This window comes from Polistes dominula, unplaced genomic scaffold (assembly GCF_049000335.1).
Source record: "Polistes dominula isolate Pdom_NZ unplaced genomic scaffold, Pdom_raw_medaka contig_12, whole genome shotgun sequence".
Classification (NCBI taxonomy): Eukaryota; Metazoa; Arthropoda; class Insecta; order Hymenoptera; family Vespidae; genus Polistes; species Polistes dominula.
The window spans coordinates 884668-904613 of record NW_028301116.1 but is presented as its reverse complement, the minus strand read 5'-3'; the positions used below and the strand labels follow the sequence as shown (position 1 = coordinate 904613).

The 19946-nt window shown below is 37.5% G+C and overlaps 1 protein-coding gene across 3 annotated transcripts in view; it reads right to left on the bottom strand.

Moving 5' to 3' along the window:
• The window catches only part of LOC107070160 (neurotrimin), a 236039-nt gene that overhangs the window by 129801 nt on the left and 86292 nt on the right, over positions 1-19946 (bottom strand). Inside the window, exon 1 of one of the 3 annotated variants that reach the window (XM_015328090.2) lies at positions 1581-1854. The exons of the other annotated variants lie outside the window; for them this stretch is intronic. Coding sequence (XP_015183576.1) covers positions 1581-1722 — 142 coding nt within the window. The 5' untranslated portion in view covers positions 1723-1854. Of the gene's footprint in view, positions 1-1580; positions 1855-19946 lie in introns of those variants that run through there. 3 annotated transcript variants of the gene reach the window in all.

Here is a 19946-nt window from a genome sequence, read left to right as displayed (position 1 = left end):
ATTTAAATAAGAACAGTTTTATTTAATATATTTATGAAGATTTTCTCACTTGGAAACTTATCAAATGAACATTCTTACTTCAATTCTCGCTATATCGAAAGATATTATTTCTCCCAAATCCCTCATCCCTCTCCTCCCTCCCTCCCTTCGAATCACTAGCGGAGGACAATCTGTTTCAGAGTTAGATTACGTTTCAGCTACGGGGATTCACTGATTTCCATTCGCTTATATATACATAGAAAACAGTGGCATGAGTTTGGTGTTACAGGCTTTGGCGTTGGCGTTTGCGTTGGCGTTGGCGCGTATTCGAGTAATCACCACTAGAAGTAGTCTTTTACAGTCCCTTTCTGTTTATATCTTTCCTTATCTTCTCCTTGATTCCTCCTCCTCCTCTACTCCTTCCCCACTTTTCCTTTATCCCTTTCTCTTTCTCTTCCTCTTCCTCTTTCAGTCGTGCCATAAGCCGTTTTCGTATTACACCTGCGGTGGCACGATAAAGAACACGATCACCGTAATACCAGTAAAAGCTACATATACTTGACTCGCGTGTGCCACGATAATCGAATGCAAGCGACCATTCCCGTAATCTTAGTAAGAAGATCTCAACGTTTTACTGACAATGCCATTGCATTGCGTTGCATTGCTTTAGCCCTTTTGATATCGGGGATCGTCTCGTATCATGAATCCTTGATGTGAACTTCTTAACTTTTAGAGATAGCTTTTAGGACAGTATTTTTTTTTGTTTAATCGAAAAGAAAATTCATGGAATTTTTTTTGGTTTATTCCAATTTTATGTGTATTATATTCCTACTTTTTTGTTTGTTTAATATAATCTTTTTAGTATAATACAAATTAGATAAATAATGTGTGATATTTACTTATTGATTATAATTTAATAAATTGCTCGTAAATATAGGTAAATAATATTTTTTTATTTTGTAAAATAACGAGAACAAATTATAATGCACGTAAAAAATTAAAATTTATGCACTTTGTAACGATTGAATAATCTATTTATACGATATTCGATATAATCGCACGATACAAGCGCACAATCAACGCGTACTATTAACAATACGATGTAATGATACTCTAAAATATGCTCATATAATACGGTCAGCAAGTATATACATGAGCATTATATACAATATATAGAGGAACGAATTACCACGAAACTAAAGGACGACATTTCCAGTTGGCGAAGTTATCGAGCACAGCGTGCGGTACTTGGCGAGTTACGCGCGTGTAAGAGTTACACTTGGAAAAATGAGAAAAGAAAAAAGTAACAAGTGGACCGACGGAAGCTTTTGCACTGTTGCATGAAAAGAGAAATGACAAAAAAGAAAAAGAAAAAAAAGACAATGTTTTGTCCAGTATCGTCCGTAGAAAATAATTTAAAAAAAAACGAAATTAAAAACAACAAAAATACACACACACACACACACACACACACACATACACACACACAGAGGTATATACATATCAAATAATCGTAGAATCGAAATATCAATCGAATATATGAAAAAAAAATAAAAAAGAATACATATCATATATGTATATATGATTACTCACTAACTCACCGGAATTTAATGATGAATTATCTGTACGTGCTTGTCCAGCAATAGCTACCACTATCAGGAATGCCATAATAAGTATACGAAAACGTTCGGGATAATGTTTAATTCCCGTAAGACATATCACGTTAATACGTTCACCATTCATCGCGGCGAACCTTTGTCCCTCCTATTACGTTCTTCTCACTGTTCATCGGCACCGTAGAAGAAGAGGGTGCGCGACCTTCATCCCGACTGAACTATCGCGCTCTGCCGAGACCAACGAATACCCGCCGCCGTGTTCGTCTCTCCTCCGTTCGCGCCTTTCCGTTCAACCCCACCATCCCCACCGCCACCACCACCACCACCACCATCTCTTCAACCCTCCGCTAACACTTTAGAACCCTTGATACGCGCAGCCGCGACAAAGTGAAAGAGAGAAAGAGATAAAAGAGTCCTCTTGCCGATTCTTGAGTTTTACCTTCTTCTTCTTCTTTCTTTTTATCTATCTTTATCTTTCTCTTTCTCTTTCTGTCCCTTGCCCCCATCCTCGCCACCCATCTCTTCAATCCTTTCCCGACTACCATCATCACCATTGTTTTGACCAAAGATTCTTCAATGAAAATTCCTCTGATCATTACTTATATGCTATGAAGTGGAGAATAAAGGATTAGATTAAGGTGTAAAATAAAACACGTGGTTGAGCCAAACAAAGAAACAATGCCTTTTTTATTGGCTCGTCAGGGAAAAGCCTTGCGGCATAAAAACCCTGGATGTTGTTTAATTATAAAAATGAGAGTCCACCACGTGGTATTACCACGCGGGAAAATACCGTCGATATAAAATGTATATAATGGAAAGATCTCACCTCTCGTTCGCTTCGCTTACGTTCCTTAACTAACTTAACTTAATTCCTTTGATTTGATATGTATTCACAGGCTTTCTATAATGGACTGGAAGAATGTCCTTTTGTACTGGCCCCGCAGGGTGTACGGACTGGGTGTAAGAAGTGGGGAGGCGAGAGGTGGGGGTGACTAGAGGGGCGCTTCGGTAGTTACTAGTAGTTGATCGATGCTCACCATGAGTATCGATCGAGACCTTTAATCGATGGAGGTGGATGCGCGCGAATTTTGAATACTGCTAATTACCGTATGATCCTTTTGGATCGTACATACTCCCCCCGTTGAGAGTGTAACGATCAATGATATTCTTAATACATGTGTTGTGTTGTACGCTTATTCTCATTGATTTACAATGCTTTCGACCTAGGTCATTGAATCAGTTAAGTATATCGCTAGTTGTATAAGTTATTGAACATGTTCATTCGATTGCTTATAATATAACGCTAGACGTATTCGCTGAATCGCTCAGCGTATTTTTGCTGACTTAGTCAGCATTCTCGAATTATCGCTGGCCAGGCGCCTTTCTTGTACGTACAAGGGAACCGTTGGGTCTTAAAGACAATGATTTAACAATGAACAAATAGTTGTTACATTGTGCTTGACAATTCCGTGGACCGTCTTCACGGTCATCTCGTGTGTAGTTGAATTTTATCAATGAGCATGACGGAGATATTCCTTTGATTTTGTGCTGGATTGGGATCCATTCTTGATGTTTCCTTGAAGACAATCGATTGGCGGGAATCTTAATGTAATAATTTTCCTCCGTCAATGTCGTAAACGTTCCTTTAATCTAAAAGAAATGTGCAGGCGTTAGTATGGTTGCGTCATTTAAATCTGACGAAATGAGGCTTAACGGGCGTAAATTTAAAATAACTTCGATTTCGATAACGAATGTGGTCTACTTCTTCGTATGCGAAGAGCAGTTCGCCCACGTTTCGTCTAAAATGATGTTTGAACTATTTGACTGCAATTTCCCCCCAGACCTCTAAAATAAGGTAACAGGGGATGATTGAAAGGTCATGAGATTTTACAATCTACAGCGAAATCATGGCTCTTCGCCTTATACTCGTCCGACTCGAGCAAGGCATACAGTTTCTTTAACTGGGTATTAGCCCCGACGAAGTTGGTTCCATTATCAGAATAAACGTGAGTGGGAATAGTTTTCAACTTACAAACCGCCGGCAAGCGGCCAAAAAGGCATCTGTAGTCAGATCGCTGACTAATTCGATGTGTACAGTCTGGATAGTCATGCAGAGGAAGATGCACCCGTATATTTTAACGCGACCTTTATTACGGTACTTCTTTTCTTTCGCGTAGATTGGACCGAAGAAATCTACTCGGACGTGGCGGAATGCAGTGGCTTCCTGCACTCGCGAGCTTGATGAATTCCCCATTTTATACTGGATGCCGGATGCACGGAATCGAATGCCATATACGCAATGACGCACGATTCTTCGCACTTGATTCTTACCGTCGAGGAGTCAAAAACGTTGTCGAAGGGCATAGAGGGTAGTCTGTATACCGGCGTGAAAGTTTTGTTCATGGAGCTTTCGGATGAGATCGGTGAGGTGGTGATGTGAGGGCAATAATACCGGACATTTTTCGTGGAAACTTAAATTTGCGTTCTGCACTCGACCCCCCACTAAAATTAAACCTTGTTCGTCAAGAATCGGATTTAACGCGGCTAGTCTTGTGCTCTTTACTCCCCCCGCTGTTTCTACTCTTTCCCTTTCGGCGTGAAATTGTTCGCCTTGCACGATTTTAAAAAACGCGTTGTTCCGTTTCTGTTATTTCTGCGGTAGACAATTCTCCCTTATATGAGTTAGTTTTAAGCCATCGTCAGCATCGAGTTACAATTTTTAATAATCGCGTGTAACTAGAGAATCGCTGAAATATGCTTCTTGATTCAATTCACGTCGTTAATACCGATAATCTCTTTACGTCCGGCAATTAGAAAAATTCCCTTTCCATGCATCGTTCTTTTAGGAAATCGCGCGGAAGCATTCTCCTCGATAAAGCGTCCGCTGGGTTGTCTCCGGATCGCACATGTTGTCATGTGATACCTACACAGATTTCTTGTATTTCGCGTACGCGATTTGCCGAGTATATTTTTAACGTACTGGAGTATCTTTTTCAGCTAACCTAGTACAATCATTGAATCGGACCAAAAGGTTATCTTGTCGGGTTTCAATCCGCCGGCAGTTCGGACTTCTCTATATAATCGCGCGAGTGTTAATGCTCCGCATAACTCTAAACGTGGTATAGTGGTATCCTTCAGGGGAGTCACACGACCTTTTGCGCAAAGTAGACGTACATATGCGTTACTGAATTTATCTCGCGATCTTACATATAAGTAGCGAAAGTTCTTCCTATATTTATCGTCTAATGATCGAATGGTTATCTCGATAACGTCTGTCGATCGAGTTCTGGTATAGTTGATAGCGTGCATGGAACTCGAATATGATTTGATCAGTAAGTGTGACTCTTTCGCGAAATTCTCAATAATGAAGTGTGCGGCGGCACGCGTATCTACCACCGCCCGACATTGTCTGAGAGTTCCGTCTCCCTTTCTTACACGATACATGATGCTCAGGAGAAATTGATTCGGTACACCGTGCGAATTGACATGAGACTCGGTGTTAGCCGCGTGAGGGTGGGTTCATTTACGATGTCGACGCGGTCTCCTTCTTCGCGAGGGTGTGGCTCTCCTGTTTCGTGATCTCATGCTCGTCATTATCTATATGTAATGACGTGTGATGGGCCTGGTGACATATCCGACAACGCGAGGCTCTACATGGTTCCCGGTGCTTCCGTAAGCAATTCTGACATAATTCGTACTGTTGAATCGTTGTCAGTCTGTCTTGTATCGTCATGTCATAATATCGGGGGCACCGGTATACAAAATGTTCATCTCTTTTGCAAAGAACACAATTAGCCAGAGTCTGAGTATGGAACGTACGCGTTGTATAGGTATCCTGTCGCTTTCGCGGTCGTAAAGTCATCGTCTCGGGATATCCACGTTTTGCGCGGGGCTCGAGGTTCGCGGACGTTGATGACGTTTTCAGCGGAGCACACGCACGCGCATATCGGGTTAAAAAATTAAAGAATTGCTCGATAGTCGGATATTCGTCGGAATCTATCTGTTTATTCCATTCTTGCAGCATCTCGGGGGGTAACGCGCGTTCAGCGAGGCGTACTGGCCAGACCACCGAACTTACATTATATGTCTCGAGTGTGGAGATGTGAGAACGCAGTTCGTTCAAGAATGCCGTTACGTCCTTTGCTGATCCGGCCTTCGGTCGGGATATGTCGATTAACGCGTCGACTACCCGAGCTAATAGTATCCGTGGCACATCGAACGCCTTCAATAAGGCTCCCCACGCATCCTTATATTTTTCCCCGGTTAATTGATAATGCTCGATCGTTTGAAGGGCTTCGCCGCGAAGAGAGTCGCGAAGGTATACGTGTTTTTCTAAATCCGATATATCACTACGCGTGTTTACGAGGGTTAAAAAGCTAGATTTAAATGGGATCCATTTCCCTATATTCCCGTCGAATTGCGGGATCTCAATGCGCCGTAATGGTATTTGTTGATCGCGGGTTTTCGTGATATCGTTGCTTTCGTCAGCGTTATTCGGGTTGTTAACTGTGGCGGTATCGTTTGAATGAAGTTTGTCTCCGATCGCGCAATATCTCTCTATGATTGGAGTTAAACTATCGACTCCTCCTGCTTCGTTGATAGCAGTAACGCACTTTTCATAAAAGGTTTCGTATTTCTCTACTAGTGGTGCAAGTCGTTCGTAGCGCCTTCTTAATTCCTGCTTATTTAGATTTCCTTCATTGATTAGATTTTCGACGTGCGTTAAACCCAATTCTAAAACTAGCCGTTTTTGTTCGAGCTGTCCGAGCTGTTTTTGCGCTGCCATCATGAACCGTTATTAACTATTCTACTCTTCGAAATCTACTCAAATGAATTTATGATATTATAAAAATTTCTTTTGCACGAGTATATGACCGCGCGTTGGGTTCTTGATCACGCGAGTACGGTCCTGCTGCCGTAAATCGTTGGAGGGGGTGTCCGTTTATTGTCAGTGGTAGCCCGATGGAGGGGGTATGCGATCGTCGCTAGCTGTATGCCGATAGATGGGATGTCCGGCGATGACGTCACGGCGTCTTCGTTCTAGTCGACCGTTCAAACAAAGGAAGGTGGCGTGGCGGTGAAGCCGCCGAAAATCTTATCGTTCTTTGTACGAGAATAAAGCGATTTCCGCGTGATTAAGAAATGACTATTTCGTGAATCTATACGTTTCTATCGTTGATATTAATAATTAAATTATTCATATATCGATTCAAAGCTTAATGTGAAATTTCTTACAAATGATGAATAAATGAATAATGATATTAGAAATTGCAAACTTCTACTGGATTCGAAGGTGCAGTTTCACTTGAAATATATGTTAATGAACAAAGGTGTGTACGCATAAGCGCACACACGGATAATTGAAACTACTTATCTCGTTTCTAGATCTTTCGTGATGATGGTTGAGCTGGGCGATGAAGATGTTCGCAAGATGGCGGACTTTCTCGACTTCGTTGTTCTCTAATCGGTTTGCTTGGCGTGGTGATAGTCTATTCACTGCTTCGTAAATCAGAAGTCGGGAACTCACACCTCACAGGAGGCACCAAAATGTTTTGACCAAAGATTCTTCAATGAAAATTCCTCTGATCATTACTTATATGCTATGAAGTGGAGAATAAAGGATTAGATTAAGGTGTAAAATAAAACACGTGGTTGAGCCAAACAAAGAAACAATGCCTTTTTTATTGGCTCGTCAGGGAAAAGCCTTGCGGCATAAAAACCCTGGATGTTGTTTAATTATAAAAATGAGAGTCCACCACGTGGTATTACCACGCGGGAAAATACCGTCGATATAAAATGTATATAATGGAAAGATCTCACCTCTCGTTCGCTTCGCTTACGTTCCTTAACTAACTTAACTTAATTCCTTTGATTTGATATGTATTCACAGGCTTTCTATAATGGACTGGAAGAATGTCCTTTTGTACTGGCCCCGCAGGGTGTACGGACTGGGTGTAAGAAGTGGGGAGGCGAGAGGTGGGGGTGACTAGAGGGGCGCTTCGGTAGTTACTAGTAGTTGATCGATGCTCACCATGAGTATCGATCGAGACCTTTAATCGATGGAGGTGGATGCGCGCGAATTTTGAATACTGCTAATTACCGTATGATCCTTTTGGATCGTACAACCATTCACCCCTTTTCCTTTCCTTTCTCTACATTCCTCTTTGTGCTTCGTACCACCTCACTCAACTCTTCTATCTCATCTCTACTTTAATCTCTCGTACTTATCTCTTATCAATAGATGATGATTAATTATCGCTCAACTACTCTGTGTTTCTCATCTCTTGCCCGTCAGCGAATCCTTATTCTTACACCTGTAGAACTTACCTCTTACTAACCCTTTACCTAGCCCGCACAAAACGTTTTAACGTCTTATTTTGTTTTCGAAAATATATTTAAACTTTTGATTCTCCATATTGAATGACATTACAACGAATGAAATCCCTTTTTGCATTTACCCCAAATCGGTTTAATATGATGTTTATTTATGATTTATTTGGGCAAGACAGCTTCGTGAATTACCTTCAACAATCTTATTAACGTCATTTACATGCATTGTTTTATATATATATATATATATATATATATATATATATATATATATATATATATATATATATATATATATATATATATTATGTCAAGTATGTTCATGTGAAGATGAATTAGATTTTTTGCGTGGAGGGACAAAATGTTCAGTGCAAATTTTGGTCATGATACGTCAAATTTTTTTTTTATACTTATACAGAAAAAATAGAAATAATAGAAATATAGTATGACTATTACGTAAAGGAATGTTGAAAAGTTATCAGTTTTCTTTCCTTATTCGTATCTTGCAACAGTGAATAATTACATTTTAAATAACGTTGAATATTTCTGAACACGTTATCGAAATAATTGATTAACGAATGATCGGTTTTTTCAATGATCGTTGCGTACTCGTTGCGAATACTTTTATTTATTAATAGGAAGACCATTGAAAACTAATTTCTCTAGTCATCGATGCTAGACCATCAATCATTGTTTCATTCGTATAATGATTCTTTTGATCCTTCCTACCGCTTTACGACAAATTGGAAACACCTGTGGAGCGCATACTGAGTGAACTTTTAAAATTTACGTGCTTCGACTTCACAGTGATCAAGCAAAAATAACTTCATTAGTTTCGCAAGACTTTTCCTGTATTTGCTAATAAATTAAAAATCATCAACGTGGATTATTTAAACAATCAATTTAAAGAAGAGGAAACTGTGTAGGAATAAATATTATACCAATTATGAAGACTAGTTTTTGTGTGTGATATTATTATTATTATTTTACTTAAAAAAAGTAAACCTTTACGAATGCATTGGTCGTAAAAAAAGAATAAAAATTGCGTATACGCGTTTGAAACTTGACCGGTTCGTACAAATAATCAAAAAATGACGTAGATTTCGATTGGACATATATGACCGCATAGTATTAAATCGCATTGAAGTTTGGAAACTAGGGTTTAAGTAGAAAATAGCAGAGAAGAGAATGACCCGACGTGGTTTATCGATCGTATTCCGCTATTGGAAATAATTTAACGCTACTGTCAGATTGTGATTAATAAGGCGCATTGTGAAATATGATCTCCACTAGCGGGAATATTGGCTCAAAAGACAACGAACGAAAAGTCGTATTCGTTGATGGAGCACAACACACATACTTCCGATAAAGAATCGTTTTAAATATGATTGATGTGACCGCGTAACGAGCCCCGAGATTCGAATCTCTCTCTTCTTTCTGTAACATTTTTTCGCTTTATCGATGTACATGTAACCACCGTTCGTAATGTGTGCGAAGCGCATGCGTTTAACCAGCACGCGTGACAGGAATGTAAATTTTACGTAGGAGGTGGAGGAGGTAGGAGTTACGTTGCTCTCTTCGATAATTTACCTAACAAATTCTGCGATGCACTTAATGACTGTGATTAGCTATCATCGAAGGGTCCGTGACCATAGTTATCGAGGTCAACTTCAACGGATCTTCATTGATGCTTGTGGTTATCGCGTGATATCAAATATTACTACTATACGAGTATTATTTTGTCAATCACAGTTTATACAAATTTTTTAACTTTATATATATAAAGAAAAAATCGTAATGATAAGAAAAACAAAAATATTGTTTTGTTTAGTCTTTAACGAGACTTACAATTTGAAAATAATTGAAACGTTTCTATTATCCAACAAAGAAAGAAATCGTGTTTTACAAGAAAACGTAAGCGTTGAAAAGAGTGACGTACTGAAAGGGGTGGACTTGATATCACGATATTACAATATTGTGGGCACACGGATAAAAGAGCAGAAAGTGGATAGGTTGTACTTGCAGTTTCTTAGGTTGGAAGGCGTGTCCGTGAGACGGTTAGGCGCCAGAAGACACACTGCTATTGTAGCATCCAACTTCTGAGGACAGTGTTGTTGCTCCGGATCCTCGTCGTCTCTCTTCCTCTTTATAACTTACCTTCTTTAGTACCACCCTACAAACTTCATTCTTCTCTTTCCCTCCTCCCCTTTTCTAATATCTTTTTTTCCTTTTTCTTCTTTGGAATAACGAACGACACCTTTCACTACCGGTTGTGCAGTCCAACTTGCAATTCTGTCGTTCTTCTTTTCCACGACTAAGATGATTCTACTAAAATCCGTGTTGGATAATAATCGCTATTTCCCTATTTCTCTTACTCTCCCCCTTTCCCCTCTTTCATCCTTCTCATCGTGATATCAACGATCCTCGAGCACCTGTGGATTATGGACAAATTAAGCAATGGGATTACTTTTCATCCGAATGTTTTCTTTCTTTCTTCTTTTTATTATTTTCTTAAGGATAACGTTAGTAAATAGTCTACGTTTTAAAAATAAAAAAAGAAAATTTGTTTAAGTCAAATATATTAATTATACGCAGGAAATCATTTCTTTTTTTTTTTTGTAAATACTATACGATAATGCGTTTCAAACTCTAATACTCATTAAATTAATAATTGATCTTAATTGCAAATTTGTTTTGTAATTGTCAATGAGTATTCTAAATAAAATATTATTATATTTTTTAAGAGATAAAGAAAAAGTATAAAATAATTTTCTAAGAGGCGCGATTTTTGTCTTATATTTGTCTTATATTTATATATTTCCGTCAATATTGGCCAGGCAGCTTTCTCGGTATCAGACATAACAGAGCTTTCATCCGGCCCGTGTTGGTCAATACTGGATATATACCGAGTAGTGGGATAAAACAGAACCCCGAAGCATTATGAGGGTACAAGAACTCATTTCAAGAAAAGACGTACCTCTCTCTATATCTCTCTTTCTCTCTCTCTCTCTCTCTTTTCTTTATGTCTCTATCTCTATCCAACACCTTCTATAGTTTAGCCGAATAAACCGCTATACTATCCGACAGAAAGTTGAGAAACTCAATAGAAGGAATAGTCCGTTCGTTTCTCTGGCTGGCTACGACATGCGTGAGAGTTGAACCAGATAACACGTTGAGTGCGCTTGCTTGAAAATTGTATCAATGTCAATTGTCTTTATATCATTCTAGCTAAGGTTGAACCCACAAATTAGTTTAAATGAACAAAAAACATCCGATGATGTAAGGTACTTATACTGCTGTTTTACCGTGTGCTCTCTATGAAAAATCTTATTACTCTAAAGATATGTTCTTCTATGGTTCTTTTCTCTTTTCTTTTTTTTCTTTTTTTTTTTTTTAAAGTAAGTCTTTATAAAATAGATAATTTAGGACGATGTAAATGAGAAACTCGAAACAACTTGAATGTTCTCTCAACACACCGCGAGGTATATACTTCTCGTGAAGTGGCAATCTCGGAGGTACTTTTGGGGGTTTTGCCAAACGTCAAGAGCCCCAAGAAAAAATGAAATAGGTAAAAAAAGGTAAAGTTAAAAATTTTATAGATACATCTTTTGGTAGGGTTTGCCTTATCTCGTACACATTCAAATGAAACAAAGGAATATAATAATCGTAAACAATGAATCAAAAATACGCCAGTTTTGAAATTATAATAAAACGCGTGTTAATAAAGATAATCTTATTCTATCAAAATTAATCATTTGTACGTAGTGAATTATCATCATATATACGTTGAAATATATAGAATTAATTATATTAAATAAATTGTGCAAATTGAATAACATATAACACGATAAAATAATTATCTTCCTGACAGAAACTACGTAAATACAGCGGTAAATCTAAACTCGATATCGCAAGAACGAATTCTACATATCGCGGGAAACCTAAAAGTATCCTAAAAGTAGGACGTTCCTTCATTAGAAGCTATAAATGCCCACAAAGATGATATCGATGTGTCCAGAGCTTTCCGAGTTTCCGTAGAAGTCGTCCTCTGGGAGAGGACGAAAAGAAGCTCGTGATTGAACGGAAAACTCGACGTTTCAGTGAGAGAAGAGAGAGTGGTCGTCGAAGACGAAATACTACCAACCTACCTACATATAGATACACACATACATTAAAGGTAGTATCAGTCCCTATCAGTAAACAAGTACATACGTTGGAGATGCGAGGAAAGAGGGGTCTGGCTTCGATCTACTTCGATGACAAGAAGAGCACTTTCTCTATATATAGAGAAAATGTGCTTCACATTCACTTGACGATGCCTAGGATAGGCTAGCCAACGATGGTGTAGATGTATGCTAGAAACCATATCACGAGCCGGTACTTGCACCTACCTCTTTACCTTTCCCATAGCCCAACTCCTATGTTTCTACTCTCTCTCTTACCATTCCTCTCTCTACGACCACAAAGTTACATCCACGAAATTGCGTTTGTCAACAGTGGCTAATTGCCACCGGGAATGTTGTTCAACTACGAAGTGACGTATAATTAGAGGGGATGCTACCTTCGGGAATTGAATTATGAATTATTTAGTACGCGCATAAACATTTCTATCTCTTTCTCTTTCTGTTTCTCTTTATAGGCACTCTGATATCCCACACCTCTACGTACGTCACCGATTTAGATTCCACGTTCTTCCCATTTCGATTTCGACTCCGGAGCACGCGCGTTGATCTCCTCCCTCTGGTTATACCTTCCTTCCCAACCTTCCGTGGGAGCCGCACGTGCACGCAATTATTATTCGCCGCGCTAAACGCGACGGCAATGTTTAACGTATTCACGACGGTGCTATATGCTAAACATATATGATTACGTGGTGGCTATGTATGTATATATGGTAATACTTTGGCTTAAGTATCACGACGTTCGGGAAACGTCGTAGAGAATTATGTATGTCGATGATCTTGGTGTTCATAATAATTCCCTTGCCATTAACATTCTCTTCGCCGAACCTTACCTACCTTAATATTATCATCCTATTCTACCCTTTTATAGTCATCGAGGAAAAATTTTCTTAAATGTTTACTATCATATGTTTCGTAAATAATTATTAATGTCATAATCGAAATGTATTGTAAACGTTAATTAGCCTGGCTAGTATATATGATTTTATTTAATAGTTTAAATAAAACAATATATATTTCATTTATTTGCTATGAAATACATTAATGTAGTTCTAGCATTTTGACATTCAATCCTTCAATATCCAACAATCTTGTTTTCGAATTCGCCGCAACTATTTGCTTCACTAAATCAATGTAATTCGAAAGATCATTGAACCGAAACAAAGATCTCGTTCGAATCAGTAAACAATTAACAATTCAGTGATTTTATTCTATCAACATAGTTTGTAAAGTTTAGTATCGTTTATTTTTATTTCGATCATTGTGAAAAAAAAAACAAAGCTCAACTCGTTGCAATAATTATCTTTACTATACATTTTTTCAAGATTTCTTTACTCATTAACTAGTGATTCGATTTAATATTACCAATAAATCAATCAACTATGAAATATTTGCAGAATAGAAAATGTAAACATTAATAATAGTCCAACAAGCTTCAACATATTGTTCATTTTATAATTACATATTACATATTACCTTTTAATTTTCTTTGACAACAGAGAACGCGATATACCTTGTTCTTACGTCATTTCGTAAACGACAATAAGTACCAATCGTGAGCACGGGAAACGCACTTTCCTTTTTCTCAACTCTCTTTGCATTTCACTCTTTCGCATGAACACACAAACACAGATATTCACACGTGTGGATGTTTCATTACTCTCTCTCTTTCTATTCTTTTATCTGTATTCTTCATTCCCTCTCACTCTCTCTCTCTCTCTCTCTCTCTCTCTCTCTCTCTCTCTCTCTCTCTCTCCTATGACTTTCCTCTCTGACTTTTGCAGTATATACGCGATCTAGTGGTTAAGTTGAGTGGGTGACATAACGAGGTTAGCAAGGAATGCAAGGACAGGCTTTCAACGGAGTACTATCTATAGCGATAACTACGTCCTCTCTCATCCCCCTCCCTCTACCCCTTCATACAGCTATCACCATCTTCCTCATTCTCGTTCTCGTCCTCATTCTCGTCCTAGTAGTCCACGTCGTCCTCGTCCTCGTCCTCGTCCTAGTCGTTGTCGTTGTCGTTGAACGTCGAGGGTGGTAACAGCACCCTTCTAGACCGTGTTTCACCACGGCTTCAACCGTTTTAGTTTTAGCAGCCAGCCTCCTGTAGTCTCTTCCAACCCCTCTTCCCCTTCATCTCTCTCTCTCTATCTCTCTTACTTTTTAGTAGTAGTAGTAGAAGTAGTAGTAGTAGCGCCGTTTGCCTTGGTGGTGCAACGACCTGACCTACGATACTATCTACTCACGCGAGTATCCACAACGCGAACGCGTAGTATACCTCTACCTAGTTTCTTCCTTTTCTATTCTCCTTTTGTCCCTTCTCTTATGCCCTTAATATATACGCGAATGCGTAACGCTAGCTTTTATATTATATCGTAGATGAAATACCAAGAGAAAGAGAGAAAGAACATAGCGAATATTCCTTATTCCTGACCGACATGCAAACGTCTTTATTTCTATCCAGAAAATGTAATCAGTATTATCAACGTGAATATGAATTAATTAATTATTTCATAAATTCTAAACAAAATGTTCTTCTATTTCTTTTTTTTTTGTTTTTCTTGATCTTTTTTAACCATTTGACCTACACGTTAACTACACGATGGCTGTGCCTAGCGCTACGCTTCAACTAGCGCTACACTGTTCCATTCTCACACTTTGCTTCGCTTTGAAGCGCTTCGGTAAAACTAAGATTTTTACATGTTTAAAATCTTTTTTTGCTTCGAGACCAAGTGCATATTTTAGACATCTAGAGTACACTTTAAGCTAAAAAAAAAATCGATTTTTTGAAAATTTTAGAGTGGTGTTACCCCTCAAGCAGCGCCTCAGTGTGTTGGTAGGTTTTTACATAAAGAAATTTACACGGATATCTCTGAATGAAATTTTTTCTTTCACTAAGATCGATAGTCGATTCGAACAGAAAAAAATTTTTTTTAAATAAATAAATAAAATATAAAAAACTGAATATAGGGCTAATTGTCTATATATTATGCGACATCATGTACTCTGGAACTATAGCTTGAGAAATAAACAACCTGGATCGCTTTTAGTTTTAGTATAGAAGCGCCTCGACGTACGATATACGTCGCTTTCAGTTTTGGGATAGAAACATAACGATGTATGGTATACGTCATAATAGGTCAAATGGTTAATTTAGTCCAATAGTCGAATATTATTTTTTTTTTGTAAGCATTAAAAATTTGATAGCAATGTTAATATTGGAAATATAATATCCATCAAATGTTTAATAAGACAATATGATATATTCGATTTCCTGAAGTGCATACCTTTATTTGTAGTAACTAAATAGTCAAACGTATATACACAGGTTGCAATATTCGGACGAGTTGTACAAGCGGATAAAAAAAGATGATTCTAAAATAAGTCAAACAAAAAAAAACAGATGTACGTTAAATACACGAAGTTTTCTATCTTAGTAATAATATATTTGTACATTCGGATTTACACTGCAGAATATAATCACTCTTGTACGGTTTGATCACTCTTCCAAATATACCCTGTGTATATTTTATGTAACATTAAAGTTTGAACACATTTATACTGTTCTCTGTATTTTATCACAACAACGAGAGTCCGGTTTAACAGCATCGAGTGAAAATAACGCGGATTATCTAGATTGCCTGAACGCTTATTCGTCCATCGTCCAACGTTATCGGCTCTAAAATTTTTCTACTTGACTTTCTCTCATTCACTCTTATGACTCTTTTGAGCCGGTTGTCACTCATAAAAAAAATCATGTGTGCAGATCACACGTGTTAGAAGTTAAACCTTCAACGAACTAAGTTTCAAGAGAATGAAACGAATGCACAGTATCAAGAATAAGATGATTGTAGGATTTATTTATTATAACATTGTTACCATATATATATCAAAAAGCCACACCCATTCAAAAGAAGTTTTCACTTCAAAAAAAAATCTCGAGGATGACGAGCATACGAACACGTACACACCCATAGAATCGTCGATGTGACGGCACTCTTAAAGTTCGAAGAGAAACGTGATGCTGCTCTTTTCACAACCCTCGTTTCGTTTTCAAGAATAAGGGTTGAATGACTACAGACGGTACTTTTGCGAACAAGAAGTCATTTAAACCCTTATAACTACTTCACCATGATAGGAAAGTCAAATGCAGTTCTATATAACGTTTTTCATCCTTTAGATACCTATCCAGAACCCTTACCACAATGGTCGTTTCTGTTTGCGACACAGTTGACACGACTTTTCCACTTGTTCATCATCCCTCAACTACTCTTCTTCTACATAATGCTTAAACAAATCAAAGTGAGGGAACATTTCTTCTTTCACTTTCAATCGTTACAACAACTTGTTAAAATAAAGGGCTAAATAATACAATATTCGATTCACAATTAATATCTTTTCTTTATTATTTAATTTTGTTCCTGTATCAAATTCGTAACTCGACGTGATTGATCGTTCAATCTTATCCCATATGTATATGAATATATTTCTCAAGAAGGTAATTACAGTTATTTGTGTATAATCCATTTTATAGGAACGCGACGGACGGTGTCGGTTCCGTGGAAATGTTTACAGAATTGCTGATCGCAAACACATAAAATAACATGACGCGTCCATGCATCCTCAACCGCTGCAGGATAACCGGTGGTCTGCAGGATAACAGAGCCAGCGCGAGGCTATAGTTTTGTTTATTTCATTTTGTTTGTCGAACCGGTCCGATGCCACCAATTTCGAGACCCAATATCACCGTTAATATTGATCCGCGTACTGGAGTAAAACAGAAATGGCGATACTCAGCAACGCGAGGGAGGCGGAGGGAGGTCGTGGGTGTACAATTATATCTATCTCTATGTGGATTGTGTATACAGGAAATGAAGGGAAGGGACAGGAATAGGAACAGTGTGTGAGAGGAACGATGGAAGGGTTGAGGCCAAATTTCCAGTAGGTACATTCACAAAACAGACATTAATCTAGGTAGGTAAATCTGCGAAGGACGTATTGTTTTCAAACAAGAGAAATAGAATTATTATTACCGGTAAAAGATGTGTTCTACGGCCTATCCTCCAGTTATTTCTGACTTTCCCTATCTAACTCGATTAACATGTAATACACGTTGGTGGTAGAAGATAACATAGAAGAAGGTATTTATTAAATCCGAATTCAAAACGATGTTATAATACTCTCTGTCCAAGATAAATACGAAAAAGATGATAGTATTTCTCAGACAATTTTGTATATATATATCATATATATTTGCATATTTGTCAAGGCGTGATTTTGCACGAGTAGTGAAAAAATTGTCGATTTAATATTCTCGATATAGCAACAGTTGAGAACTTATTTGTATTTGTATCGTTGTAAAAATCTAAGAAATAGTTTAAACTTTGACGCAATGTGTTGCTAAAGGGATAGCCACCTGTAGAAGGGTATATGTTATATAGTTCATTATTACTCGTATAACTGTAATGCATTTACATATATCACCGTAAACGAAAGGTTTTCGTTATTTTGTTGTTTCTTCTTCGATAAACAAAATAAATAATATTTCAATTACGCTCGAATAGATTTTTTTCTCCCGATGATTTGAATGGTACGAGTTATGAGTAGTGCACGGAATAAAATAAAATTTAACAATACACTCGCTTCTTTGAAATATTGTCTGGAAGTAAATTCTATTGCTATTCTTTGTAAGGCTTACAGATTTGAAGCTTGAAACAAAAAGCTTTTTCACGATTGTTTTAATAGTGACGCAGAACGATAGAGTCCGGAAGGTCAGCAATGGCGAAGGCAATGTTTGTGAAAAAAGGATAAAGGGGTGGAAGAGGATAGAAGGGATGGAATCTCTGCGATAACGCATGGTTGCTTTACAAATGGTAGAAATGTGTAGAAGCACGAAGAGTATTCAATCGACACATTTTGAAGAATGAAAAAAAAAGAAATCCATGCTCTCCTAGATTATTAATCAATAAACAAATAATTTCATATATCATATAAAGGGAGACCCATTCAACGTAAATAAATGGAAGTAATATAGAGACGAGTAAATATCGTAATATCGTATATTTCTTTACGATTGTATTTTTTATATTTACGGTGATTTTAGGATAATACGAATTACGTAATATCGTAAATCGTACTACACTATTATACAGCTATACATTAATATACTCGATTATACACTATTATACTCGACTATACTCTATTATACTTGACTACAATTCACTATAGTCGACTATACTCGACTATACTTTAAGAGTAAAGTAGTATACTATACTGGTATAGTAATATATATATATATATTACTATACTGGTATAGTAATATATATATATATATATTTATAAATAAGATATGTATAAAACGATAGTTAATAACCATCGTTATTAAAACGATAGTTTTATTGTAGTTTAATATAGTTTTTTTTTTAGTTTATTACAGTCTAGATGTAGTTTAATATAGTTTATATTAGGCTTATTATAGTTTTAATGTGGTTTATTTTGGGTTTTATTAGGTTTAATAAAGTTTTCATGTAGTTTGATATAGTTTTATAGTAGTATAGTATAGTTTTAATGTAGTTAATTATAGTTCTTTTTACCATAATATTACTTTAGTTTTATTGTAGTTTGTTATTGGTTTTATTTAGTTTAATATAGGTTTTTTAGTAGTTTAATATAGTTTTTTGTGGTTCACTATAGTTTTTATGTAGTTTATTATAATTTTATATTAGTTTTATTTATTTTTAATGTAGTCTAATATAGTTTTTATTTAGCCTTATATAGTTTTAATGTACTTTAAAATAGTTTTTATTAAGACTTTTATAGTTTTAACTTAGTTTATTATTAGTTTTTTTAGTTTAATACAGTTTTGATTTAGCCCTATATAGTTTTAATGTAGTTTAAAATAGTTTATATTTAGACTAGTATAATTTTAACTTAGTTTATTTCTAGTTTTATTTAGTTTAATATAGTTTTTATTTTGCCTTATATAGTTTTAATGTATTTTATTATTGGTTTTATTTAGTTAAATATGGTTTATATTTAGCTTAATAAAGTTTTAATGTACTTTAATCCCGGGCTCACCAGGCCTCGTGAAGAGGTTCGGGGGCATGGGTTAGGAAAACCGGGCGCGTCTTCAGGTGGCGAATACAAGGTCGTTTAGGGGTTAAGTTGGTTTCTCGTGGCAGTGAACGGAGCGTCATTGGCGACTTCAACCCCGGGCACGGGGGCCTAAGGAACCCCGGGATAGCGCAGGCTATAAGGGACCTGGCTGACGTAAAAAATTGGCCTAGGGGAGCGAAGGCAACGCCGCGGACCACTCTCCAAGCCAAGGTGGAAGCAATCGTGCCGGTGGCTGGATAGCATTTGGGTAAAGTGTCGCAAACGATGCCCTTGTGGCACCGGACAACCCCCCATTGTACCTTGCCTTATCACCGCAACATGCTCTGTTGTGACGGACCGATTATTTCCTGTCTACTTGTGGGACTCATATGAAACCACTAAAATTCACACACAAACAAAAGCACAAGCTGGCGTGGGGACTTCGCCTGAAGAACCAACTCCAGTCGACAAAGATACGACCTTGAGCGTTGGGGAAGAGGAATCGGCGAAAGCTGGACCAACGGACTCATCGCCCAAAACAAAAAAGAAGAAAAACCAGAGCGGGGCTGCGAAGAGAAGGGCACGCAAAGCCAGATTGGCTTTACAGGGCCCAGCCCCTAAGTCGCACCGCGAAGATGAGGAAAAGGGAGCAGTTGCTGGTCAGGGCTTTACCCAGAGGCCCAGACCTTCAGACAGCACCCCGACGGAAAGATCCGCAGCCATCAAAAAGAGTAGGGTCGCC